This window comes from Loxodonta africana, chromosome 2, assembly GCF_030014295.1.
Source record: "Loxodonta africana isolate mLoxAfr1 chromosome 2, mLoxAfr1.hap2, whole genome shotgun sequence".
Taxonomy (NCBI): Eukaryota; Metazoa; Chordata; class Mammalia; order Proboscidea; family Elephantidae; genus Loxodonta; species Loxodonta africana.
The window spans coordinates 86,440,024-86,462,758 of record NC_087343.1 but is presented as its reverse complement, the minus strand read 5'-3'; the positions used below and the strand labels follow the sequence as shown (position 1 = coordinate 86,462,758).

The window sequence follows — 22,735 nt, the reverse complement described above, 5'->3', positions numbered from 1 at the left end:
TAACAAACAAATGCTACTTTGTAGCACACATCAAAACATTATTAATACTGTATTATTTTGTTAAAGATGTTTTTAGTGTGTCTGGAAGTGTTTCTTTAATGTTTTTATGTGTAGAAAGGTAGACCATGTACTACACACTAAGACAAACAGCTGACTCACTGCCGTTAGATACAAACCATACCTGTTTAGACTTACATACAAATTCAACTTAAAGACAGATACAGGAATGGAGCTAGTTGGTAATATGCGGACTACTTGTACTTGAAAGAAACTAGAGCCACATGGGTGATTCAGTGGTAGAATTCTTACCTCTTACGGTGGCGGCCCTGATTTGATTCCTGGCCCGAGGCATCTCATGTGTAGCCATGACCCCTCTTCCCTGCCACTATGTCAGTGGTAGATTGTGTGTTGCTGTGATGCTGAACAGATTTCAGCCAATCTCCCAGGCTCAGATGGACTAGGAAGAAAGTCTTGGCTCTCTACTTCTGAAAATCGGCCAGTGAGAACCTTGGGGATCACAGTGGTCTGGATCGGCAACCCATCATGAGAACATTGCGGAACTGGGCAGTGTTTCTTACGTTGCGCATGGGGTCGCCATGAGTTGGAGGCTGACTCAACAGCCGCTAACAGCAATAAAACCAATAAAATATTAAAATTTTATTGCAGTTGAAAACTTGATAAAAGAATTCACTGATCTCTTTCCTTAGATCAGGGACCATTTGAATTGACTCAACTTGCTGAATCCCCAAGCATTCTCAAGACTGTATTTTCTTACCAACATCAGAAGCTATCAGTTGCAGCAATTATTAAATTTTATCAAAAAAGAAAAATGTTACCAACTTAATTAAGGAAGATCAGGTATCTGGATTCATGTGGGTTATGTGGATTGAACAGATAACTGGATATTTTACTCATGCCCTGAGCTCAGTGGAATAATGGTTACACACAATATCTGGGGCTATTTGGTAGAAAAGAAATTATTATTTCGGAGGAGATTCACACATTTTCCCAAGTATTTACCATGATTTTTTCCCCCTATGGCTTCATTTGGAATACAAATCTGAGGAGTTCTCTGAATTATCAGCCTGGCTCAGTTTCACAAGAGGCATCAGTTAAGCTGAAAACAAACTACTGTCACCAAGAAGACGTAGTGTTTCTGGACTTTGGAGATGAGTGTAATATGATTCCCAGAATTATTCTTCACTTTTTTTTTTTTCCTAGGTTGTCTAACTCTGAGTGGCTCAGTGAAAATATAGTCTCATTACATAAATTACCAATATAGGCAAATGGCTAAATTAATTGAGGTGCTTGTTTACCATAATTTAAAAGGATGAGTTAGATCTATTTGGACTTACATGGATAGACTAACAAAACATTGTCTAGTAAAAGAAGCAAGCTGAAGTATGCCATTTATATGGAACTCTCTTGAACATAAAGCAATTCTGTGTGTTTTTGTGGGTGCATATTTATGAATGTATAGTAAAGGGTCTGAAATAATATACATGCCAGACTGCTTGCTTCTGGCAGCGGGGCTATTAAAAGGCTCAAAGGGCATTTGATTTGACCCTTATTTGTTATAGGATTTTTTAAATAAGAGAAGTGTGTGTGTGTGTAGCTTATAAGTTATTGAAAAGTATAAATAATAGAAGAGAAAACATATTCTCTTAAATTATCTGAATTTACAGATGGAAGCCTGAGTCAGATACGGGAGAGGCCATTGCTGAGTACACTCTAGAGTTCTTGAGGATTTTCAGTCGGTTAAATTTCAGTTGCTTGCTATTCCCTTTCTCACACTTTTAAGTTTCTACAATACCTATCTGCTTATATTTGCTTGTCTGTACCATAGGCTTCTGTCATCAGGGCCTTAACTCTGCCTAAAATCTCCTCCTCTCCTATACCTGACTAGCTTAGAAGTAGCTTCTTATAGGAAGGCTTTCTCAGGGCTCCACCTCTCTGTGCCGGTGGTGCATTCCGCAGAGGCCTGAACATGAAGACCAAACCAGAGGCTATGCCGTAGAAGCTTGGACCTTATCTTTTTGGCAAATGGAAGTCTTCAAAGATTTTTAAGTAAAAGAATAACATTATTAGATTAATACTTTGGTATTTGTAATGTTTTAGAGCTTTATATCCTATTTAGGGTTCCTTTTTCTCTTAGTTTCATTTGGAAAATTTAAGACTGTTTGTTGTAGAATGATTTCTTAATTAGACTGAGTAACAAAGGACCACCTTATGTAAATCCTCTCTAGTCTGTCTCCAGGTTTTTACCTAATTCAGAACTTTTACACAAAGCACTTATTAAATTAGGGAGACAGATCTATTTGGTTTGGGTATTGTGATTAAAATGACATGATTGAAGTGGCACCAGTTACTCAAACATCCAATGTTTCTATCCCAGTTCAAGGCTAAGTAGAATACTTCTTCCACTTTTGACATTGTTCCTCTGGATGTGGGCAGGGATGACTATGATGTTAATGAGCCCTTTGAGCCAGGACTAACCTATGCTAGGAACGCTGGGTGGTGCAAAAGGTAAGGTTGCAGGTTTGAATCCATCCAGAGGTACTTTAGAAGAAAGCCTTGGCGATAGACTTCTAAAGGATCACAACTATTGAAAACCCTGTGGAGTGCTGTTCTATTTTGGGACACAGGGTTACCATGAGTCTGAATCGTCTCAACTGGCAACCGTTTGTTTACCTGTGCTGAGCCACCATTTTCATTTGTATAGGCTTGTTCTTATGGGGGGGGGGGGGGGACCCTGGTGGTATAGTGGTTAAGTGCTAGGGCTGCTGACCCAAAGACTGGCAGTTCAGATCCACCAGGCATTCCTTGGAAACTCTATGGGACAGTTCTGCTCTGTCCTATAGGGTCACTATGAGTTGAAATCGACTCGATGGCAGTGGGTTTTTTTGGGCTCTTATGGAGGAAGTTGTAAGGTCGGATTGGAACTCCAGGCATCATGTAAACAAGTAAGATCTTGTGTATCTCAGTAACTCAGTCTTTCACTTGGACTTAGCCTTTCTAATAGTGTCCTTGACCTGGGCCATCAAAAATTGGACTGCTCTGGAAATCAGTCGGAAGAGTGGAGGGCATGATTGCTGTGAGCTCAGCTTTTTTTTTTTTCTCAGTTAAAAGCAGTAGCATTAGACTAACAGTAGAAATCAAAACATTTCTTCAGTAGATTGTGCTAACTACTCAGTGTTATCTCTGATTCACGATAAATTTTAAACCACTACCTGAATCCTAAATATAGTTTGTATGACTTTTCATTTCCTTCCCTTCCAAGGGAAGAAAGTTGAGTATTCTTTAGAAGTAGTTTCAAGAATTGAGTATTGTAGAGATTCTACATTTTTCCCCCTCTTAAAATGTTACCACTAAAATGTTTACATTGTTTATACTGTATTATTAGCTCTTGTTTGTCATAAATGCCAACATCTGATAGATTGCTTTTTCAGATTTTATTAGGAATGCTGTTATTGAACATGATAAATTCCAAATTTCTATTCTGTTTATTTTTCACATATATGAAGAGAGAAAATAGTAATAATTTCTTGAACTTTAATTTGGAGTCATTTATAGTGTAGTGGGTAAGAGTTATTGCTTTGGGGCCAGACTACTATTTGAATTAGATTCCATATCTTATTTACTTGCTCAATTTTCTTAATTGTAAAAGGAAGATAATAAAAATACTTCAGAGTTATGCTGAGGTTTAAATGAGTTAGTACAGACAAGTGCTCAAAGTGTTAGCTATTGTTCTTTTAATTCTTGACCAGCTCTCTTTTTTTTTTTTTTTATCTTGTATTAGTTTCTTTCTTTAGAGTGTATTTATAAATATATATCCTATGTGTAATATAAGGAGCCCTGGTGCTACAATGGTTAAGTGCTTTGGTTGCTAGCCAGAAGGTTGTTGGTTTGAACCCACCCAGCAGCTCCACAGGAGAAAGACATGGCAGTCTCCTCCTGTGAAGATTACAGCCTAGAAAACCCTATGGGACAGTTCTGTTCTGTCACACGGGGTCATTATGAGTCAAAATGCACTCAGCAGCACCAATAATGTATGTAATATCTTTAAAATATATGTGTTACTTGGGCGGTCTACAATCCTCCTTCCTTCTGGGGTTATTCTTTCTACCAAAATGGCTTCAGCTCTAATCGTGAATATTATAGGTCACCTGAGGACCTCTCCAATATCTCCAAGGATTTTTGGGGAGTTCTTTTGATCACTTCTTGCTCTAATTTCTTACTCCTGCTGGGTATCACAACCCCACTCTGCATTTTCCTCTATGGCTAATCCCTTTTCCCTGCCCGAAGTCTTCTGTTTCCCTATAGCCTTAAAGCACCACTAGCTCATTGCTCCTGCATATAAAAGTTTGTTATTGAAGGTTGGGGAATAACTGAAGTAGATTAAGCATTGCACAGTACAGGCAACAACATTTTCTTGACTATTAAACACAACTACCCTTAAACTCTCCTTTGGTTTTCGTTGCCACAGGGAATTTCTCACTAGCTGTTCTCCTGAGGGCTCAGTTTGACTTCATCTTGTTGACTCTCTGCAATCTTACTCATTTTCTCATTTTTTTTGAATCCTTCCAGATCCTCCAAACTTCTTCTCTTTGAGAGACCACCAGCAATCTCCTAAATTCTTGTTATTTTATTATGTGGAATATTAAGTATCTGTTCTCTGCTATGCAGACCTTTCCTTTAAACCATTCCTAGGGTCCTCTGCCTTTCTGGGCCAAAAAACAAAAATGAAAAGCAGAAAGGATCCAATAAAAGGTAGCTGTCTTTAAGAGGACTTCTACCTTCTTTCTAGAGCTGCTTCCCAATAGAATTTTATGTGTTTGTGGAGAAATGACCTCTATTCTGTGCTAATCCCTAACTGGTAAGGTCACCAGTAGGCACATATGGCTACTGAACGCTTGAAATAGGACAAGTGCAACTGAGGAACATTCAGTAGCTACATTTTAAATTTATATAGCCATCTGTAGCTAGTAGTTACTGTGTTGAACAGCACAGTTTTAGAGTATTTGCTTCATAGTGTAGTCAGATTTTTCTTCCTGTTACAGATTCATTGGCTCTAATTCTTTAATTAAAACATGAAAATTTTTACTTTTTTTTTTTTTAACCTAGTGTATGGATTGTACCTATCTGTAGTTCTACACATGGAAGATTTTAGAAAATTAGTGGGTAGAGTAGATTATATCTAAATGAGAAGTTTTAGGAATTTTGACTGGGAACAAACTTATATCTAAGGTCCTTTTCTTAACACAAGGACTAGTTTTGTCCTTTTATGATATTAAAGAAAAAAAAAACTTTTTTGAATATTGGTGCAGATTCCACTGTTGGAGCTAGAGGCAGGAAACTTCTCTTCTTCCTCCTGCCTTTTGATTTCAAGCTAGGGTCTCCATATAGCAGAACTTAATAAGAAGCCAGTTTGAGAGCCTGGGATATGTAATTTTCAGAATCCCAGCCCCAAGTATGGAATGGAGTATAGAAGGGTGAGTGTGGGCCTGAGAGATAATAGGTAAATAACCAGTATACCCTGCCAGAAGCAAAAATGATAAAACGTTAAATAAGTTGTGTGTGTGTGTGTGTTCATATATGTGTGTATATGTTCATAATTTTTTTCTTTACACAAATGTTACTTTATTATACACGCTGTTCTGTAATTTTTCTTTCACTTAATAGATTTTAGAAACTTGTAATACTGATGCTTGAAACTTCAAAATTTTCTTTTTATAATTGTGGACTACTTCTATGTAATGTACTATTATATAGTTATCAGCTCCCTGCTGAGGTACATTTAGTTGTTTCCAGTCTTTTGCCATTACCAACAACGTTTGTATATAATTTTACACATCTGACTATATTTAGAGTGTAAGTTCCTAGGAGAGGAATTGCTGTACCAAATAGTACGTGCATTTGTAGTTTATTTATAGTTATCATTTACAAACCATATGTCATGTTTTATCTCAGCCAATACATCGTTTGTTCATGATTTAATGTTACGTTCCACGTTTATGTAAGGATACTGTAGTGTTCACGTAGCACCTAAAGTCCTCTAACTTCAGGAGGAGGAGAGAGAATCACCATCAGCCAAAAGCTGATTCCTGTAAGGTAGAGATCAGACTTAACTCCACTTTCCAACCTTTTAACCATTTCTGACACCAGCTGTCTCTTCCACGGCAGTCTCTACTTCTCTTCTGGGGTTGATAATTTATTGCAATGGCCACACAGAACTCACAGACTATACTTATAGTTAAGTGGTTTATTAAGGAAGTAACAGGGTACAACTGGGGATCAGGACCAACGGGCTACAACTCAGGATCAGGATCAGGAAGCATGTAGACAAAATCTGGAAGCCTCCCTTGAAATGGAGAAGACATCCCTCCCTTCTTCAGTGTAGGACAGCATTTTCAGCTCCTCTTGGCCGTGCAAGCAAGCAAGCTCTTCTCTCTGACATGCACACCCTTTCAGTCGTGCAGGCCTCCTCTCAGTCCACTCAGGACAGGCCTTCATTTATTCATTCATGCCCCCTCTCAGTCGTTCAAGCCTCCTCTCAGCTCCTTCAGCACAGCCTCCTGTCAGCCTGCTCAGGACAGGCCTTCATTTGATCGCACTCCGTCTCAACTGTGTAGACCTCCTTTCAGCCCACTCAGGACAGTCTTTCTCACAGCCTCCTCAGGACAGGCCTCCTCTTGGCGGGGCTGCTCAGGACAGGCCTCCTTTTGGCTGTGCACACCCACTTCTCAGCTGTGCAGGCCTCCTCTCAGCCTCCTCAAGACAGGCTTCCTCTTGGCCCCTTCAAGGACAGGCCTCCTTTTGGCCGTGCATGCTTCCTCTCAGGCATGTGGGCTTCTCTACCTTCTGCCTCCCTGCTGTCAGCTACTCTGCTGTTAACTGACCCAGCTCATTGCCAGTATGCCAGCTTTGTTTAGCTCTCTCTCAGCTGCATTCCTAGTGGCAGGTTTCTGCTGTCATAACAGATTCTGCCACAGGACCTGTGTTGGTTAAGGTTGACGTACAACCTCAACCTAGGCCATGATTCTCAGTTAGGATATAATTTGGCAGCTGTGTAATGGTATAATCGCCTGTATGATAAGACCTGATATGAGCAGCCAATCAGTTGAAAGGGAGTTTCTTTGAGCGTATTGCCTGCATCCAGTATATGTGGACTTTCTGGCAAAACTCATTGGCCTTTGCTGTCTTTGAATTCTGCAGCTGCCTCCTGATCTAGCCTCTGGTTCTTGGGACTTGAGCTAGCAGCTTACCTGCCAATCTTGGAATTCATCAGCCTCTGCAGCCTGTGAGCTGGCAGTCTGCCATCTCACCTGCTGATCTTGGGATTCGTTGGCCTCCACAGCCTGTGAGCCAGAGGCCTGCTGTATGACCTACCAATCTTGGGTTGCCAGTCCCTGCAGCCATGTAAATCAGGCAAAGGCTCCAGTCTGACCCATGGGCTTGGGATTTTTGAGCCACTACGACTGCTTGAGCCATTTCCTTAATATAAATCTCTCATTCTGTGTATGTACGTTTCACTGATTTTACTTCTCTAGAGAACCCAGACGAAGACATTTCATACTGAGTGGTTCTAGAGAAACGAAATTGTAAAGATATGTTTTCTAAGTTAGTTCTCAAGTCTGGTTAGTCTTAAAGATGTTGTTGACTCTGCTTACAGTAGTAAAGAGGGTACTGCTAATCCATGGCTTGAGGTGGCAATAGAAATACTCAAAATATCGCCACCAATAGATCAGATATTGGTGAGAGGTGAGGCTCTGGGTGATCAGGTTTAATACCTTTTTACAATTTTATCAAAATGAGAAGTGTAAAGAAGCCGATTGGTCTTCTTTTGCTCGACCAAATGGTGAAAGAGATGAACTCAGGGCTTCAGAGTCATAACTCAAGTGCCACATAAATGACTCCAAAGTTGCCATTTGTGCCTTGAAAGAAAGCCTTATTTCCTGTAGTAACAGAGCTGATATTGCTGAAAACAAAACCCAGAGTCTTATCATAAGAGTGGCTGAATTATAACACCAGTTGGATTCCCACATTAAATGGTGTCTGATATTAAAACGAAGGCATGAATTGGGAAGAAATGGGATCCTGAAACTTGGGATGGGACATATGGGCAGATAATAAAGAAGCTGGGGAAACTGAGCCCCTAAATTCTGTTGAATCACTCCTGCTGACAGAACTAGCTCTCTCAGTCCCATGTGAAGAGATTACTCCATCTTTGTCTGCTAAGCCACTTTCCACAGTAAAATCATTAGCCCCACCATTCCCATTTGATGAGATTAACCCAGCTGTGTCTGAAGAGCCCTTGTCTGAGTCATCCCCTAGGGAGGCATCTGAGTCATTGCCTGGGACATCACCTGGCTCAGATATCTTACAAGACATGGCCGAATGTTCTCAGAGCACATCCCCACCACTCATTTTTACTTCTAGACCTATAGCTAGATTTAAGTCCCAGTGAACCCTAAGAGGTGAAGTATAAAGTATGACCCAGGAGGAGGTACACTACACTCCAAAAGAATTGCTTGAATTTTCTAATATGAACAAACAGAAACCTGGGGAATATATGTGGGAATGGCTCTTAAGGGTGTGGGATAATGGTGCAAAGAGCATAAAGCTGGATCAGTCTGAGTTCATTGATATGGGTACACTAAGCACAGATTCTTCACTGTTTCAGCTCAAGAGGTTAGGAAAGGATCTAATAGTTTAGTTGGTTCGCTGAAGCATAGATTATGCAGTAGCCCATGCTAAATCAAGTTGAAGTGACAGACCTGCCTTGGTATACTGTAGAAGAAGGAATCCAAGGGTTTAGGGAAATTGGCATGTTAGAGTGAATTTATCAGGTTAGACCCACAGACCCACACATGAAATACCCAGAGGACACACCTTTTATGACAATGATGAGGAAGAAATTTGTGAAGGGAGCCCTGGCATCTTTGAAGACTACTGTGATTACTATTTTATGTAAGTCACATTTGACAATGGAAACTGTCCTACCTAGAAAAATAGTAAACCAAGGGCAATATTGCCTTCCTGAAGGGATTGTAGAAACTACCACCACCCTCAGAGACTTGAAGGATGAAGGGGTAATGATTCCCACCATATCCTCATTCAGCTCACCTATTTGGCCTGTGCAAAAAACAGATAGATCTTGGAGAATGACAGTGGATTATTGAAAACTTAACAAGGTGGTGACTCCAGTTGCAACTGCTCTTGCAGATGTGGTTTCATTCTTGAGCAAATACATACATCTCCTGGTACCTGGTGTGCAGCTATTTATCTGGCCAATCCCTTTTTTTCCATACCTATTTCGAAGGACCACCAGACGCAGTTTGCCCTCAGCTGGCAAGCCCAGCAATGCGCACGGTCCTACCTTAGGGTTATATCAACTTTCCAGCCCTATGTCATAATTTAGTCCTCAGGGACTTTGATCATCTTTCCCTTCCACAAGACATCACACTGGTCCATTACATTGATAACATAATGCTTATTGGACCTAGTAAAGAAGAAGTGTCAATGACTGGACTTACTGGTAAAACATTTGTGTGCTAGCAGGTAGGAAATTAATCTGGCAAAAATTCAGGTGCTTTCTACTTCAGTGAAATTTCTAGGGGTCCAGTGGTGTGGGGCATGTTGAGATATTCCCTCTAAATTGAAGGCTAAGTTACTGCATCTGAACTCTCCCACACCTAAAAAGGAAGCACAATGTCTGGTGGTCCTTTTTGGATTTTGGAGTCAACACGTTCCTCATTTAGGTGTTCCGTTTATCAAGTGACTCAAAAAACTGCTAGTTTTGAGTGGGGACTAGACCAAGAGAAGGCTCTGCAACAGGTTCAGCTTGCCGTGCAAGCTACTCTGCTACTTGGGCCATATGATCTGGCTGATCCAATGGTGCTTGAAGTATCAGTGGAAGAGAGAGATGCTTTTTGGACTCTAGCAGTCCCCTGTTTGTGAATCACAGCTCAGACCCTTAGGATTTTTTGAGCAAAGTGTTGCCATCCTCTGCAGATAACTACTCCCTTTTTCAGAAACCAACTTTTGGCTTCTTACTGGGCCTTAGGAGAGACTGAATGCTTAACCATGGGCCACTAAGTCACCATGTGGCCTGAGTTATCCATCATGAACTGGGTATTGTTTGACCCACAGATCATAAAGTTAGACGTGCACGGCAATGCTCAACCACTAAATGGAAGTGATAAATATGAGATCAGGCCCACGCAGGACCTGAAGGCACAGGTTGCATGAGGAAGTGGCCCAAATGCTCATGATCTCCACTTATGTCACATTATCTGCTCTCTCCCAGTCTGCACCTATGGCCTCATAGGGAGTTCCTTGTGATCAGTTGACTGAGGAAGAAAAAATTCATACCTGATTTACAGATGGTTCTGTGCAATATGCAGGTACCACTCAAAAGTTGACAGCAGCAGCACTACAGCCCTTTGCTGGACCTCCCTGAAAGACAGTAGTGAAGGGAGATCCTCCCAATGGGCAGAACTTTGAGCAGTGGAGCTGGTTGTTCACTTTGCTTGCAAGAAGAAATGGCTAGATATGTGATTGTATACTAATTCAGTGGTTTGGGTGGATGGTCAGGGACTTGGAAGGAACATGATTGGAAAATTGGAGGCAAGGAGATATGGGGAAAAGGTGTGTGGATAGACCTCTCTGAATGGGCCAAAGAAGTGAAGATATGTGTGTCTTATATGAATGCTCACCAAAGGATGACCTTAACAGAGGAGGATTTTAACAGTCAAGTGGATAGGATGATGCATTCTGTGGAAACCGGTCATCCTCTTTCCCCAGCCACTCCCATCATTGCTCCAATGGGCTCATGAATACGGTGACCATGGTGGCAAGGATGGAGGTTATGCATGGACTCAGTAACGTGGACTTCCACTCATTGAGGCCGACTTGGCTGCAGCCACTGCTGCGTGTCCAGTCTGCCAGCAGCAGAGACCAACACTAAGTCCCTGATATGTCACCATTCCTCAAGGTGATAGCCAGCAACCTGGTGTCAGGTTGATTACATTGCACCTCTTCCATCATGGAAAGGGCAGCATTTTGTTCTTACTGGAATAGATACTCTGGATATGGATTTGCCTTCCTTGCATGAAATGCTTCTGCCAAGACTACCATCTCTGAACTTACAGAATACCTAATACCATCATGGTATTCTAGACAGCATCACCTCAGATCAAGGGACTCAGTTCACAGCAAGTGAAATGTGGCAATGGGCACATGCCTAGTGGGCTCATGGAATTCACTGGTCTTACCATGTTCCCCATCTTCCTTAAGCAACTGGCTTGACAGAATGATGGAATGGCCTTCCGAAGGTACAATTATGGCACCAGCTAGGTGGCAATACCTTGCAGGGTTGAGGCAGCCTTCTCCAGGAAGCTGTATATGCTCTAAATCAGCATCCAGTATATGGTGCTATTTCTCCCATGGTCAGGATTCAAGAATTCAGGAATCAAGGGGTGGAGATGGGAGTGACACCACTCACTATTACCCCTAGCGTCCCGCTTGCAAAATTTTTACTTCCCGTCCCCGTGACCCTATGCTTTGCAGATCTAGAGGTCTTAGTTCTAAAGGGAGGAATGCTCTCACCAGGAGACACAACACTGATTCTGCTGAACTGGGAGTTAAGAATGCCATGCAACCACTTAGGGCTCCTTATGCCTCTGGATCATCAGGCAAAGAAGGGAGTTACTGATTTGGCTGGTATAATCGATCCTGATTACCAAGAGGAAATCTGATTGATATTGTATAATGGAGGTAAAGTCTGGAATACAGGAGATCCTTTAGGATGTCTCTTAGTACTACAGTGCCCTGTGATTAAAATCAATGGAAAACTACAGTGACCCAATTCTGACATGACTGCTAATGGCCCAGACCCTTCAGGAAGGTTTGGGTCACCCCACCAGTCAAAAAACCATGACACACTGAGGTAGTTGCTGAGGGTAAAGGAGTATGGAGTAGGTGGTAGAGGAAGATAATTCTAAATGACTAGTTGCAGAAACGAGGACTGTAATTGTTCTGAGTGTTTCTTCCTTGTATATATACATCAAATATTTTTGTTTTCTTCACTTATATAAGATGTAAACAGGTTGTATGCATGTTAGTTGTATCATGTTAGGCACAAGTATGACTTTATAATTGTCTTTATTTAGAGATTGTGTATGGATTAGGGAGATGAGTATGGGTGCCAAGTTGACAAGGAGTAGACTGTGATGGTTAAGGTTGTGTGTCAACTTGGCTGGGCCATGATTCTCAGTGATTTGGCAGTTAGGGTATAATTTGGCTGCTATGTAATGATGCAGTCACTTTCATAATGAGATCTGATATAATGTAATCACTTCCATTGTGAGATTTGCTATGACCATCTAGTCAATTGAAAGGGAGTTCCTAGGGGGTTGTGGCCTGCATCCAGCGTATGCGGACTTTCTGGCAAAGCTTGCTGGCTTTTGCACAGCTTTTTGATGGATCCTGCAGCTAGCTTCTTATCTGACTTCTGGTTCTTGGGAGTTGCACTAGCAGCTTACCTGCCAATCTTGGAATTCCTTAGTCTCTGCAGCCTGTGAGTCAGTGGCTTACTGCCTTATCTGCTGATCTTGGGATTCATTGGCCTCCAGAATCCAGGAGCCAGAGGCCTGCTCTCTGACCTGCCAATCTTGGATTCACCGGTCCCTGCAGCTATGTGATTCCGGAGAAGCCCCCAGGCTGACCCACAGACTTGGGACTTGCCATCCTATACAGGCTTCCCCCGAAACTGTTGCCGCAGGCTCTACTATAGGGCCCCTTCTTAATCTGTCACTGCTGGCTCTGCTGCAGGGCCCCTTCTGGCCCCCTCGCTGTCTTCAGTGTTATAGTCCTTGACCCATGTTACAGCTCTTTAAGGAGGCTCTTCATCTCCTCTCTCTCTGCTTCTTTCTTCCCTCTTGCCTTTTCTCCTTTCTGAAACCTCCATGGGATTGGCTGTGTATATAAGCAAACTCCTTATTAATTTTAAGACATGGCCCTCCAAGCAAGGCCATGAGCTCACCAATAACCTTGCTGGAGCATACTCACTTCATTTGTGTAGTCTATAGTCACTATGAGTCAGAATTGACTTGAGAGCAAGGAGTTTGTTTTTGTTTTTTTTTATAGTCACTTCATTTGGATAGTCTGTAGTATATTGACCAATCCCTGCAAAGTACGTAAAATAGACCAATCACAGGGAAGGCTGCAGCTCAGGGCCAGACAAAAAGTATCAAAGCATCATGGTTTTTGCTGCTTACACAAGAATTGTTGATCAACCTGGACAAAAGTAAAAACACTCTGGGGTAGAAAATCAGGGCAAAGGTAACTCCTCAGAATTTAGGGGAAAAATTTCTCAACCTGTTTGTTCCCAGAACCAAGGCAAAAGGCCACATAAAGGAACTCATTTCACAAGTTGCTGAAAACTTCAGCTCATATGATAGAGACACAGCATAATCGCAGAAAAAGGCCCCCAGATGTGCAAGCTGGAGGTAGGAAATAGGCCTCGAGAAAATTTAAGTTCTAGGAGAACACAGATTCTAGCTGGGCAAATGATGGAAGGAAGGGGACCTGGGTGATTAAATAGCAAAATACCCTGGGAGTAGAAAATATACACTGGGCTGAAGTAATGGAAGAAGGAAAAACAGAATAGAGAGAGAAAAATTGTACAGACGTCACGTAAACAAGCCTGAAGCTAATGAAACTCAACAGAAAATGCCTCTTTGTAAGTAGCAGAAGAATTGTTTCTAATATAAAGTTTGACATTTAGGTGTATTTTCTTGCCATTCGCAACCCCACTCATCACTAATATATCTTTTCCAAAAACAATTAAACCACACAGATGAATATAATTTTAAAATGGAAGTCCTCCTTGACCCTTTTTTAGAGATATCATTGTAAGAGTTTAGTGTGATTTCTTCAAAATACACACTACCCAAATACATACATGTATTTGCACACTTTGTTTTTTAAACAGAAGAAGTTTCATACTGCCATATCGTTCTCCAGCCTTGCATTCCTCCAACATCAAAAACCAATACAGGATGACATTTTTACGAGGCACATATATCTTATTCTTTGAAATTATTGCATTCTGTGCTGCAGTATATAATTTATTTTGTATTCACTATTAAAAAATTTTTTTTTTCTTTATTGATAAAACATAGGTTATTTCTAATTTTCATTGTTTCTAAGAGTGCTGCAATGGATATGATTTAGTTTTCTATAAGTCAGGGTTCTGTTTGTCTTTTCTTGAACAGTATATCATGCTTTCTGTAAACAAGTAATATCTTGAGTTGTGATTGGTTTGGAGGTAAACAATACCATTTATATGTAAACATATTCCTTATGTGAAATCATATCTTCTACAAAAACCTGTTGCTATGGAGCTGATGCTGACTCCTAGAGACCCTACAGGAGAGAGTAGAACTGCTCTATTGGGTTTCAAGATCTCTTCTGTAGGAGGTGCCTAAAGAAGAACTGTAAGTGTAGGTCATTTCGTAATTGTAAATGGATGGCTTTTGTGGTAACTTCAGTCTGATGGGCTGAGGTTCTAGCTGCTTCTGCCACAGACTTGTAATTTAAAGTGAGAAAGATGAGTTCTACTTTCTGTATAGTAAAGAATATCATGAGGATGAAAGTGATTATGTATATGAAGCATTTTGAGTTTCTCTGAGGAATAAGATACGATACTCTGTAAAAGACAAATGTATTACTTTCAGTTTCCCTCTCATAAAGGACCGTATCACGTATGAGCCGTATGGATAGTTTCCTAGACGCTCCATCTCCTGAAATAGCTGGTGATTGGTTGTGGAAGTTGCGTGAGTGTAGGACGGAGATTGCTTAGTAACTGATGTGGTGGAGTAGGACTCAGACTGTGAGTCTAAGCCCAGTTTCAGCACGCACTGAGACTTAGTCATACTACCTTAACTTCTCTGTAACTCATCTCTCATTTTTCTTTTAATTGAGAATAGTAATATTTGCATTATTTCACCTTCATATTATTGAAGGAACTGAGTTGAAATCCAAGGTCACTAATTTGAGAAACCTTGCTTTTCATGTGGTTAATGTGATTCTAGTGATTAGGAATATTAGTGTTCCTGGGACACTTGCGGGAGGTCCTGTTGCCCTTTCCAGAAGACATCAACTAGTGAAAAAATAGTAATAAAGACTAGGAGAATGAGACACACGTTTTTTACTAAATTGTAACTTTAGCAGGATATCAGAGTTTTATTTTTCATAAAACTCATTAAGTACTTTATTTTTTTATGAACTAGAAAGCTATATATTGATCAGCTGAAATTATCAGATAAAGGTGGCATAGATACACAGATTCTTTGTGTGACTAATTAGAAGTATTCAGGTTAGGACCTGGTTTACATTTATATAGCATGTTCTGGTATACTGTTTTATTTAGTCTTCCTAACTTCAAGTTCTTTAATTCCTGAGATTTTTCCTTTTAGCTCTTTTTAAAAATGGCCATTACATATGTAATTTTCTAATTTCAAAAATTTACTTTGTTTTTTGAGAACAGATTAAATGTTGTCTGCGTCAGTATTCCTCTTGTTTTACTTTTTACTTACTTAAGAACTCTAAAAAATGTAACCAGTGTCAGTGATTTTAATGGCACTTAGGGTTTTTTCATGTCTTCCTGAACCTTGTCCTTAAAGAGCTTTTTTTTTTCTTTTAAATTTAAGGCCACCCTCTGAGTTCCTGTCTTAAAGTTTTCTTTTTAAGTCCTTTTGGGATAAGAATTCCCAACTTCTTTCATAATAGAAAGAATTCCTTGAATTTTTCTGGAATCTGTAATTATAGTTGCTTACTACTTGTGGTATTAAAGACCTATGAGCATATTTTGCTGATTGCGATATTGTTAAAATTTTTTTAAGTTATTTTATCTGGAAAACGATGGCATATACTTACACACATAGGTTGGTTGTTTTTCAGGCCTCTCTTTTCGTTGAGACCTTTCTGGATCACTTTATTTAAAATTGTTAACTCCCTTCTTACCTTTTCCTGCTCTCTTTCTCCTTCACTGCTTTGTTCTCCATAGCATTTGTTAATTTTTTTAAGAGCTTCAGCTGCTAACCAAAAAGTTGGCGGGTAGAATCCACCAGCTATTCCTTGGAAACCCTATGGGGCAGCTCTACTGTGTTCTTTCGGGTCGCTGTGAGTTGGAATCGACTCAACAGCAATGGTTTTAATATATAGGGTTGATATAAGTTGGAATCGACTTGACATTAATGGGTTTTTAATATAAACACAAGTAACTTCTTGTTTGTTGGGGAAGCAGTGTTGCTTTAGGGTCTGTCTTCCCTACTGAAGTGTAAATTCCCTCAAGGCAGGGATTTTTATGTTTTGTGCTTACTGCTACAGTGTTTATTTAGTACAGGCACAAAATAAATTTATAAGTTTGATTTGTAAAGAGTATTTACTTAGAATTTTTAAATTTGGAGAGAAGTTGCCTTGTTTAAAGAGAGAAGTTGCCTTGTTTAAAATTTGTTACAATATACATATAAAAAAGAAAACCAAACTCGTTGCCATTGAGTCATTTCTGACTCATAGCAACTCTATAGGACTGAGTAAAACTGCCCCATAGGGATTCCAAGTAACAGCTGGTGGATTCAAACTGCTAACCTTTTGGTTAGCAGCTGAGCTCTTAACCACTGTGCCACCAGGGCTCCATACTTTAACTCATCTGAAATGGAAACAGTTGGAAAATTAAAATCACCATCTTTTTTTAACTCTTATTTTATGAAAGACATATATCTTCTCCCTCCCACCCCATCAAATCAGGAATTTTTCAAAAACTTAATCCTTAAATTATAATATAGAGCCTGTACAAATGAAGCCCAGTCTCCTTCAGATTTCTGGGTTAGTAGTGATAGCTGATGTTCATATTGATGCTAATAATTGTGAGCTCCTCAAGTGCCTCTGATTCACCAAAACAAAAGAGAAACAAAAATCTCAAAAATCTAATTCTCTTAAGGATGATGTTTTTAATTGTTCACCTGAATTTGGTATACATTGTAACTATCAGTTAGACAGAACACCAAATCCAAAAAATGATTATTAAAAGTAATTAGAAGCTTAATTTTCTGTAAATGATTAATTTTTATTTGATTCTCCCATTTATACCAGGATCATAGAAAATTCTTCCTTATTCCCAACTCTGTTATTTTTCCTAGTCATATGTGTAGTTTCTATAATCCTGTCTTGGTTGCATTTCTCAGCCATCTTAACTTACAAATTTATATACTACCTTACAGTCCACAAAATTACAGAATACATTAACAAGTGTAGGATTTATTATTATCTTTTAAAAAACCTGGTGACTGAAATCTGATGATTATTTCACAGAACTCTACTAAATGATTTTTAAAGTGTGTATATTGAATTTATATTTCCCTTAGGTATTGGGGAAACCTCGGTGGTGTAGTGGCAAAGTGCTACGGCTAGTAACCGAAAGTTCAGCAGTTTGAATCAACCGGGTGCTCCCTGAAAACTCTATGAGGCAGCTCCGCTCTGTTCTATAGGGTCGCCATGAGTCGGAATCGACTCAACGGCAACAGGTTTGGTTTTTGGTTTAGGTATTGGAGCCCTGGTGGCACAGTGGTTCAGAGTTTCAGCTGCTAACCAAAAGGTTGACAGTTTGAATCCACCAGTTACTCCTTGGAAACCCTATGGGACCATTCAACTCAATGGCAATGGATTTGGTTTTTGTTTTTAGGCATTTAACGTTTTGTAAGCTATCAGGATTTTATAAAATACAAGAATTTTAACCACTTAAACTTATTTATTATGATGTTGGAGAAAAATATTGAATATACCGTGGACTGCCAGAATGAACAAATCTGTCGTGGGAGAAGTAGAGACAGAATGTTCCTTAGAAGTGAGAATGGTGAGACTTCATCTCATGTACTTTGGACAGGTTATTAGAAGGGACCAGTCCCTGGAGAGGGACATCGTGCTTAGTAAAGTAGGCAGTGAAAAAGAGGAAGACCGTTAACGAGAATGAGTGACACAGTGGCTGCAATAAGGGGCTCAAACATAGCAACCAATGATAGTGAGAATGGTGCAGGAGTAGGCAGTGTTTCATTCTGTTGTACATAGGATCACTATAAATCAGAACTGACTCAATGCACCTAACAAAGACAAAAACAAATTTATTTTTATTGTAAAATCCTGTCTCCATTGTACATCATCTAACCATCATCACCAGGGTCTTTTACACTGTTCTGACTCAAATAAAAAACAAACCACTGTGCTCCCTATTCTGATTGTTTGGCACATCCCTAAGCACTTGAATGTTTTTACATGGAATATTAATAGGATTTTGTGGAATATTAATAGGATTTTGTGAGTGCTGGTGACCGTGCTGGTGGAATAAATTTTTAGAGGAATGCTCTTTGAGGTAAAGAAAAAATAATAGCAGCTAATGGTTATTAAGCACTTAATACGTATCAGGTACTCTTAAATGTTTTTCATTTCACAGCAACCCTGTGAGGTAGGTAATTATTATTATCCCCATTTTATAGATGAGGAAACTGAGGCACAGAAGACTTAAGTAACTTTTCCAAGCTCACACAGCTAGTAAGTAGTGAAGCTAAAGTTAAGCCCTTACCTCATTCTGCTTAAAAAGGAATACAGTTTTAAATTACTTAAAATTTAAATTACTTAAATTACTATGTAAAATGAGTACTTGTAAAATATGAATAAAGAATAATATGATAGCAATGACAAACTTATATACTACCTTAATATTTTAAATTAGAAAATATTGTTTTTAATATGTATGGAAAGAAGTATTATTAGGAAACTGTTTAATATCTCTTTTGTTCATTTTAGATAAGATGGGAAAAAAACATCACGTTGGGGGAACCACCAGGATTCTTACATTCTTGGTGGTGGTAAGTATCTTGTTTTATTCCAGTTTTTACTAGATCGATGCATTCCAGAAGGCCTGTACCATACCTATTTATGATTTTATGCTTCCCTTTTATTCCTTCTTATTTTAAAAATTATTTTTCTGAAAAGTGGCACTTAAAACAAAAAACTCAGAGTGTGCATTGGTGTTATTTGACATTAAGATAGTTTTACTGAGTCATGCTGGAATAGGGACCAGTGTGTAGAATCTTACAACTGTTAATATGATTCCTTTCTCATCTTACGGTGGCAAAATAAGGATGGCACTTTTTCTTGGCTATCTGATTGTTGAACTAGCTATAAGGTTGGTTTTCTGCAAAGTGGGCTAGCAAGTTGTCATAACCCCAGACCACTAGATAACTATACAGTTTAGCATGCTATTCCAGTTCATTCTTTAAACCCTTGCCTCTCCTCCTGGAGGGATGGGGAGTGGGAGAAGCAACTCAGGTGAATAATTTGACTGCATCTTCTGTAATAGGCCAGTCCTGTTCAAAAGTAACAAGTCGTCACCAAGTAAAAAAAACTCCCAAGAACAAGAGAGGAACAGGTTGCAAATGAGCAGATACTGAAATAAGTTTATCTTCATTCTCTTGAGATAGAAAAACATATTCATGAAAAACAGTTACCTGAAGCACTGCTCAGCAGATACTTAACTGAACGGGTTTTTTGTTTTTTGCCCTGAAGATGTACCTTTCGTACCTTTATATTTCTGCCATGTGGTGGTGGTGGTGTCTTTTTAAATTTTATTTACTTACTAGGTTTTGAGCACATTTCGCCATGCAAATCTAATAAAGTTTATTGTTTATTCCATTTTGTCAACAAATACTTATCAAGGTTCTTATATGCTAAGCACTGTGCTAGATACTAGGGACACACCAGGCACACATCCCTACCTTCTTGATGATGGCAGTTTATTGAGGAAAACAAATAATTAAATAAGCAGTAAAAAAGAAATATATGTTTTATGGGAAATATGTAGAGTATTGTTAGGCACATACCAAATACATTTCACCTGGCATAAGAGTCAAGGACGACTCATAGGAGGAGCTGATATCTAAGCCAAAGTCTTAACTATGACTAAGAGTTGGCCAGAGAGGCATGAAAAGGCAGAGAAGGAGACTGTTCTGATAAATCGTATCATGGGCAAGGACCTGGAGATGAAAATCAGGGAGAGTATAGCCTGTAAGAAGGATAGAACTTCTGTATGTTGGAAATTAAATGGAAGGTGATAAGAGTGATCACGGAGAAGTCTGGTTTGATAAACTAAGACTTTGAATTTAATCATAAAGACAATACAGTGCAGTTAAGTTTTTAAGCAGGAAAGTAATGTGAATTTACATCCTAGCAGTATCACTCTGGTTCTATAGAGAGTGGGTGGAACAGGAATAAGCCTAGAGACACTTAGAAGGCTGTGGCAGTAAGGGATAGAGAATGGTCACTTGCACTAGGGAATAAGTAATGGGGAGGAAGAGAAGTGGACAGATTTGAGGGACGTTAGTAGAATTGGCAGGATTTGGTGATTGGCTAAGTCTGGGAAGTAGATGAAGAGTCCAGTTTTTTAGGCACACTGAAATTGAGAAACATGAAATTCAAGTGGAGATGTTGAGCAGGCAGCAGTTAGATGGGTCTGATATAAAAGAGCGGGCCATGGGGTGGAATTGCACATGAATGAGGAGAGAAGTGGGCCTAGTACAGAACCCTTGCAACACTAACATTTGAGGTGTGTGAACAGGAGACAGAAGGAACTAAAGGGAATGTTGTAAGGGCTTGTTTTGAGAAGGAGGAATAAAGGTCAGTAGTGTTAAATGCAGCTGCAGGGTAACATAATAGGAGTGAATATGCCCTTTATGGATTTAGTGAAAATGACTGATGTGAGCCAGCGATGAGCTGGGAAGCCAGAGGGTAATGGGTTAAGAAGCAACTAGGAGTTTAAACCAGTTGCTGTGGAGTTGACTTTGACTCATGGCAACCCTCTGTGTTTCAGAGTAGAACTGTGCTCCTTAGGGTTTTCTGTGGCTATGATCTTTCAGAAAGATTGCCAGGCTTTTCTTCCAAGGTGCCTTTGGGTGGATTCAAACCACCAACCTTCTGGTTAGTAGCCAAGTGCTTAAACGTTTGCACCATCCAGGGACTCCACCAGGAAGTTAGGAAGTGGGAAATGGTAGATACAGTCAGTTCTGACTGGAAGGTTCAGCTGTGAAGAGAAATTAGTGATACCTGAAAAAGTGATACCTGAAGGAGTTTTATAGATTTGAGAGAATTTTTCTCATTTTAGGTGGGAGAAATGTTAGCATGTTTAGTGTTTATGAGAAGGAATCAGTAGAGGAAGAGAGGTTGAAGATACAAGGAGAGAGGGGATAATCAGTGATGTAAAACCCCTGCAGAAGCCAGGAAGAAGGGGATACAGAGTACAGGTGGTGGGAAGTAAGAGGAGAGCACCATTTCTACCACTGTGATGAGAGGAGATACAAGGGCATTTGTGGGTTTGCTGGCAAGAGACCGTGTACTTTCTTTGATGGCTTTTGTTTTGTCTGTAGAATAGGATGTGAGGTCTTCTGCTGATGGTGGTGGTTGTGTGAATTTTTAGTAGAGTGAAGAATAGCCTAAAAAGAGTTTGAAATAGTTGTTTATCGAGTCAGGGAGAGAACTGACTAGGAACATACAAAAAGATCACCAGGCAGTGTTGGCGGGCTACTTGGTTGTCAGAGCATTGTGGCACCAGTATGCCCAGATATGTGACTTTTCCCCAGCAGTAATTCGTAGTCCAGGTGTATGCATGGAAAAGACATTCCCTTTATTTTTATTTTTTTGTGCCTTTCTTCAGTTAGAAGCATTTCCTGCTCAGAGCTTTATACACTCATCTCTATCTTATTTAAAAGAAAAACAAAGGCTATCTGCTGATGCTATTGCACATGGTCTCCTTGGAACGTTATTTAATGCCATCATCTTTTTAACCTCGCTCCTGAAAGCATGCTTTACTAGAAGTCCCGTGATAAATGGAACCACACTTGGTCAGTTGTGGTTGTACTTGTGGGTTTCCCTTATTTGTCTCACATACATATGGCAGGAACAGGTGCAGTGTTTTGGTTCAGAGTTCCTGTATTTGGAACAACGGTTCATTGTAGTTGAGCACCATCATTGTGCTGTTTTCCTGGGGTTTAAGAATTATTTTTCTTTAAATGTGTAATAGTATAAAAATCAAATTTTCATTTTAGATGGTGTATAGTTATGATATCTAAATCTAGGCTGTAAATACTTAACTGTGGAATGTAATTGAATTCCTTCATCTATTGACACCCTTACATTTTGTATTTTTTCAATTAGGTCTGAAAAGTGGCATAAGAAACTATTTTAGTAGTCTGTCCCTATTGGATCAGTGGACTAACAAAGTGAGGATTTTAAGAGTTTTCAATTATAATACTAATTGTGTTTCTTGCCTTTATTTCTCTTTTATTCACTTTCTCATGGATTTAACCTATTCCCATACGTTAGATAGTTGATAATAACTTAGTGTATACCTTGGTTTTTTGCTTCTTTGGTCTCAGCTGTCAGAGGTACAGCGTTTAAATCTGCCGTGGCTCTTCCTTTTTCTATGGCACAGAGATTCAGGGGAGCCTTTCCTTCCATGGCATTGGTATTTTAAATAATTTCGTGTATATTTAGCTGGAGATGTAAAATAAATAAAATATAACCACATAAATATTTTTAGACTATACTTGATCAGTTTAAATCTAGCATATGCAAAATATATAGATAAGGTATTTTTGATGTTTAAATGTTTTCTCCCTAA

At 39.5% G+C, this 22,735-nt stretch overlaps 1 protein-coding gene across 8 annotated transcripts in view; it reads left to right on the top strand.

Annotated features, from left to right (window-relative positions):
* SSBP2 (single stranded DNA binding protein 2) overlaps positions 1-22,735 on the top strand; it is a 300,768-nt gene that overhangs the window by 95,648 nt on the left and 182,385 nt on the right. For all 8 annotated transcript variants that reach the window (XM_064273708.1, XM_064273715.1, XM_064273721.1 and 5 more), the window contains exon 3: positions 18,868-18,929. In XM_064273708.1, the coding sequence (XP_064129778.1) occupies positions 18,868-18,929 (62 nt within the window). The remainder of the gene's footprint in view (positions 1-18,867; positions 18,930-22,735) is intronic.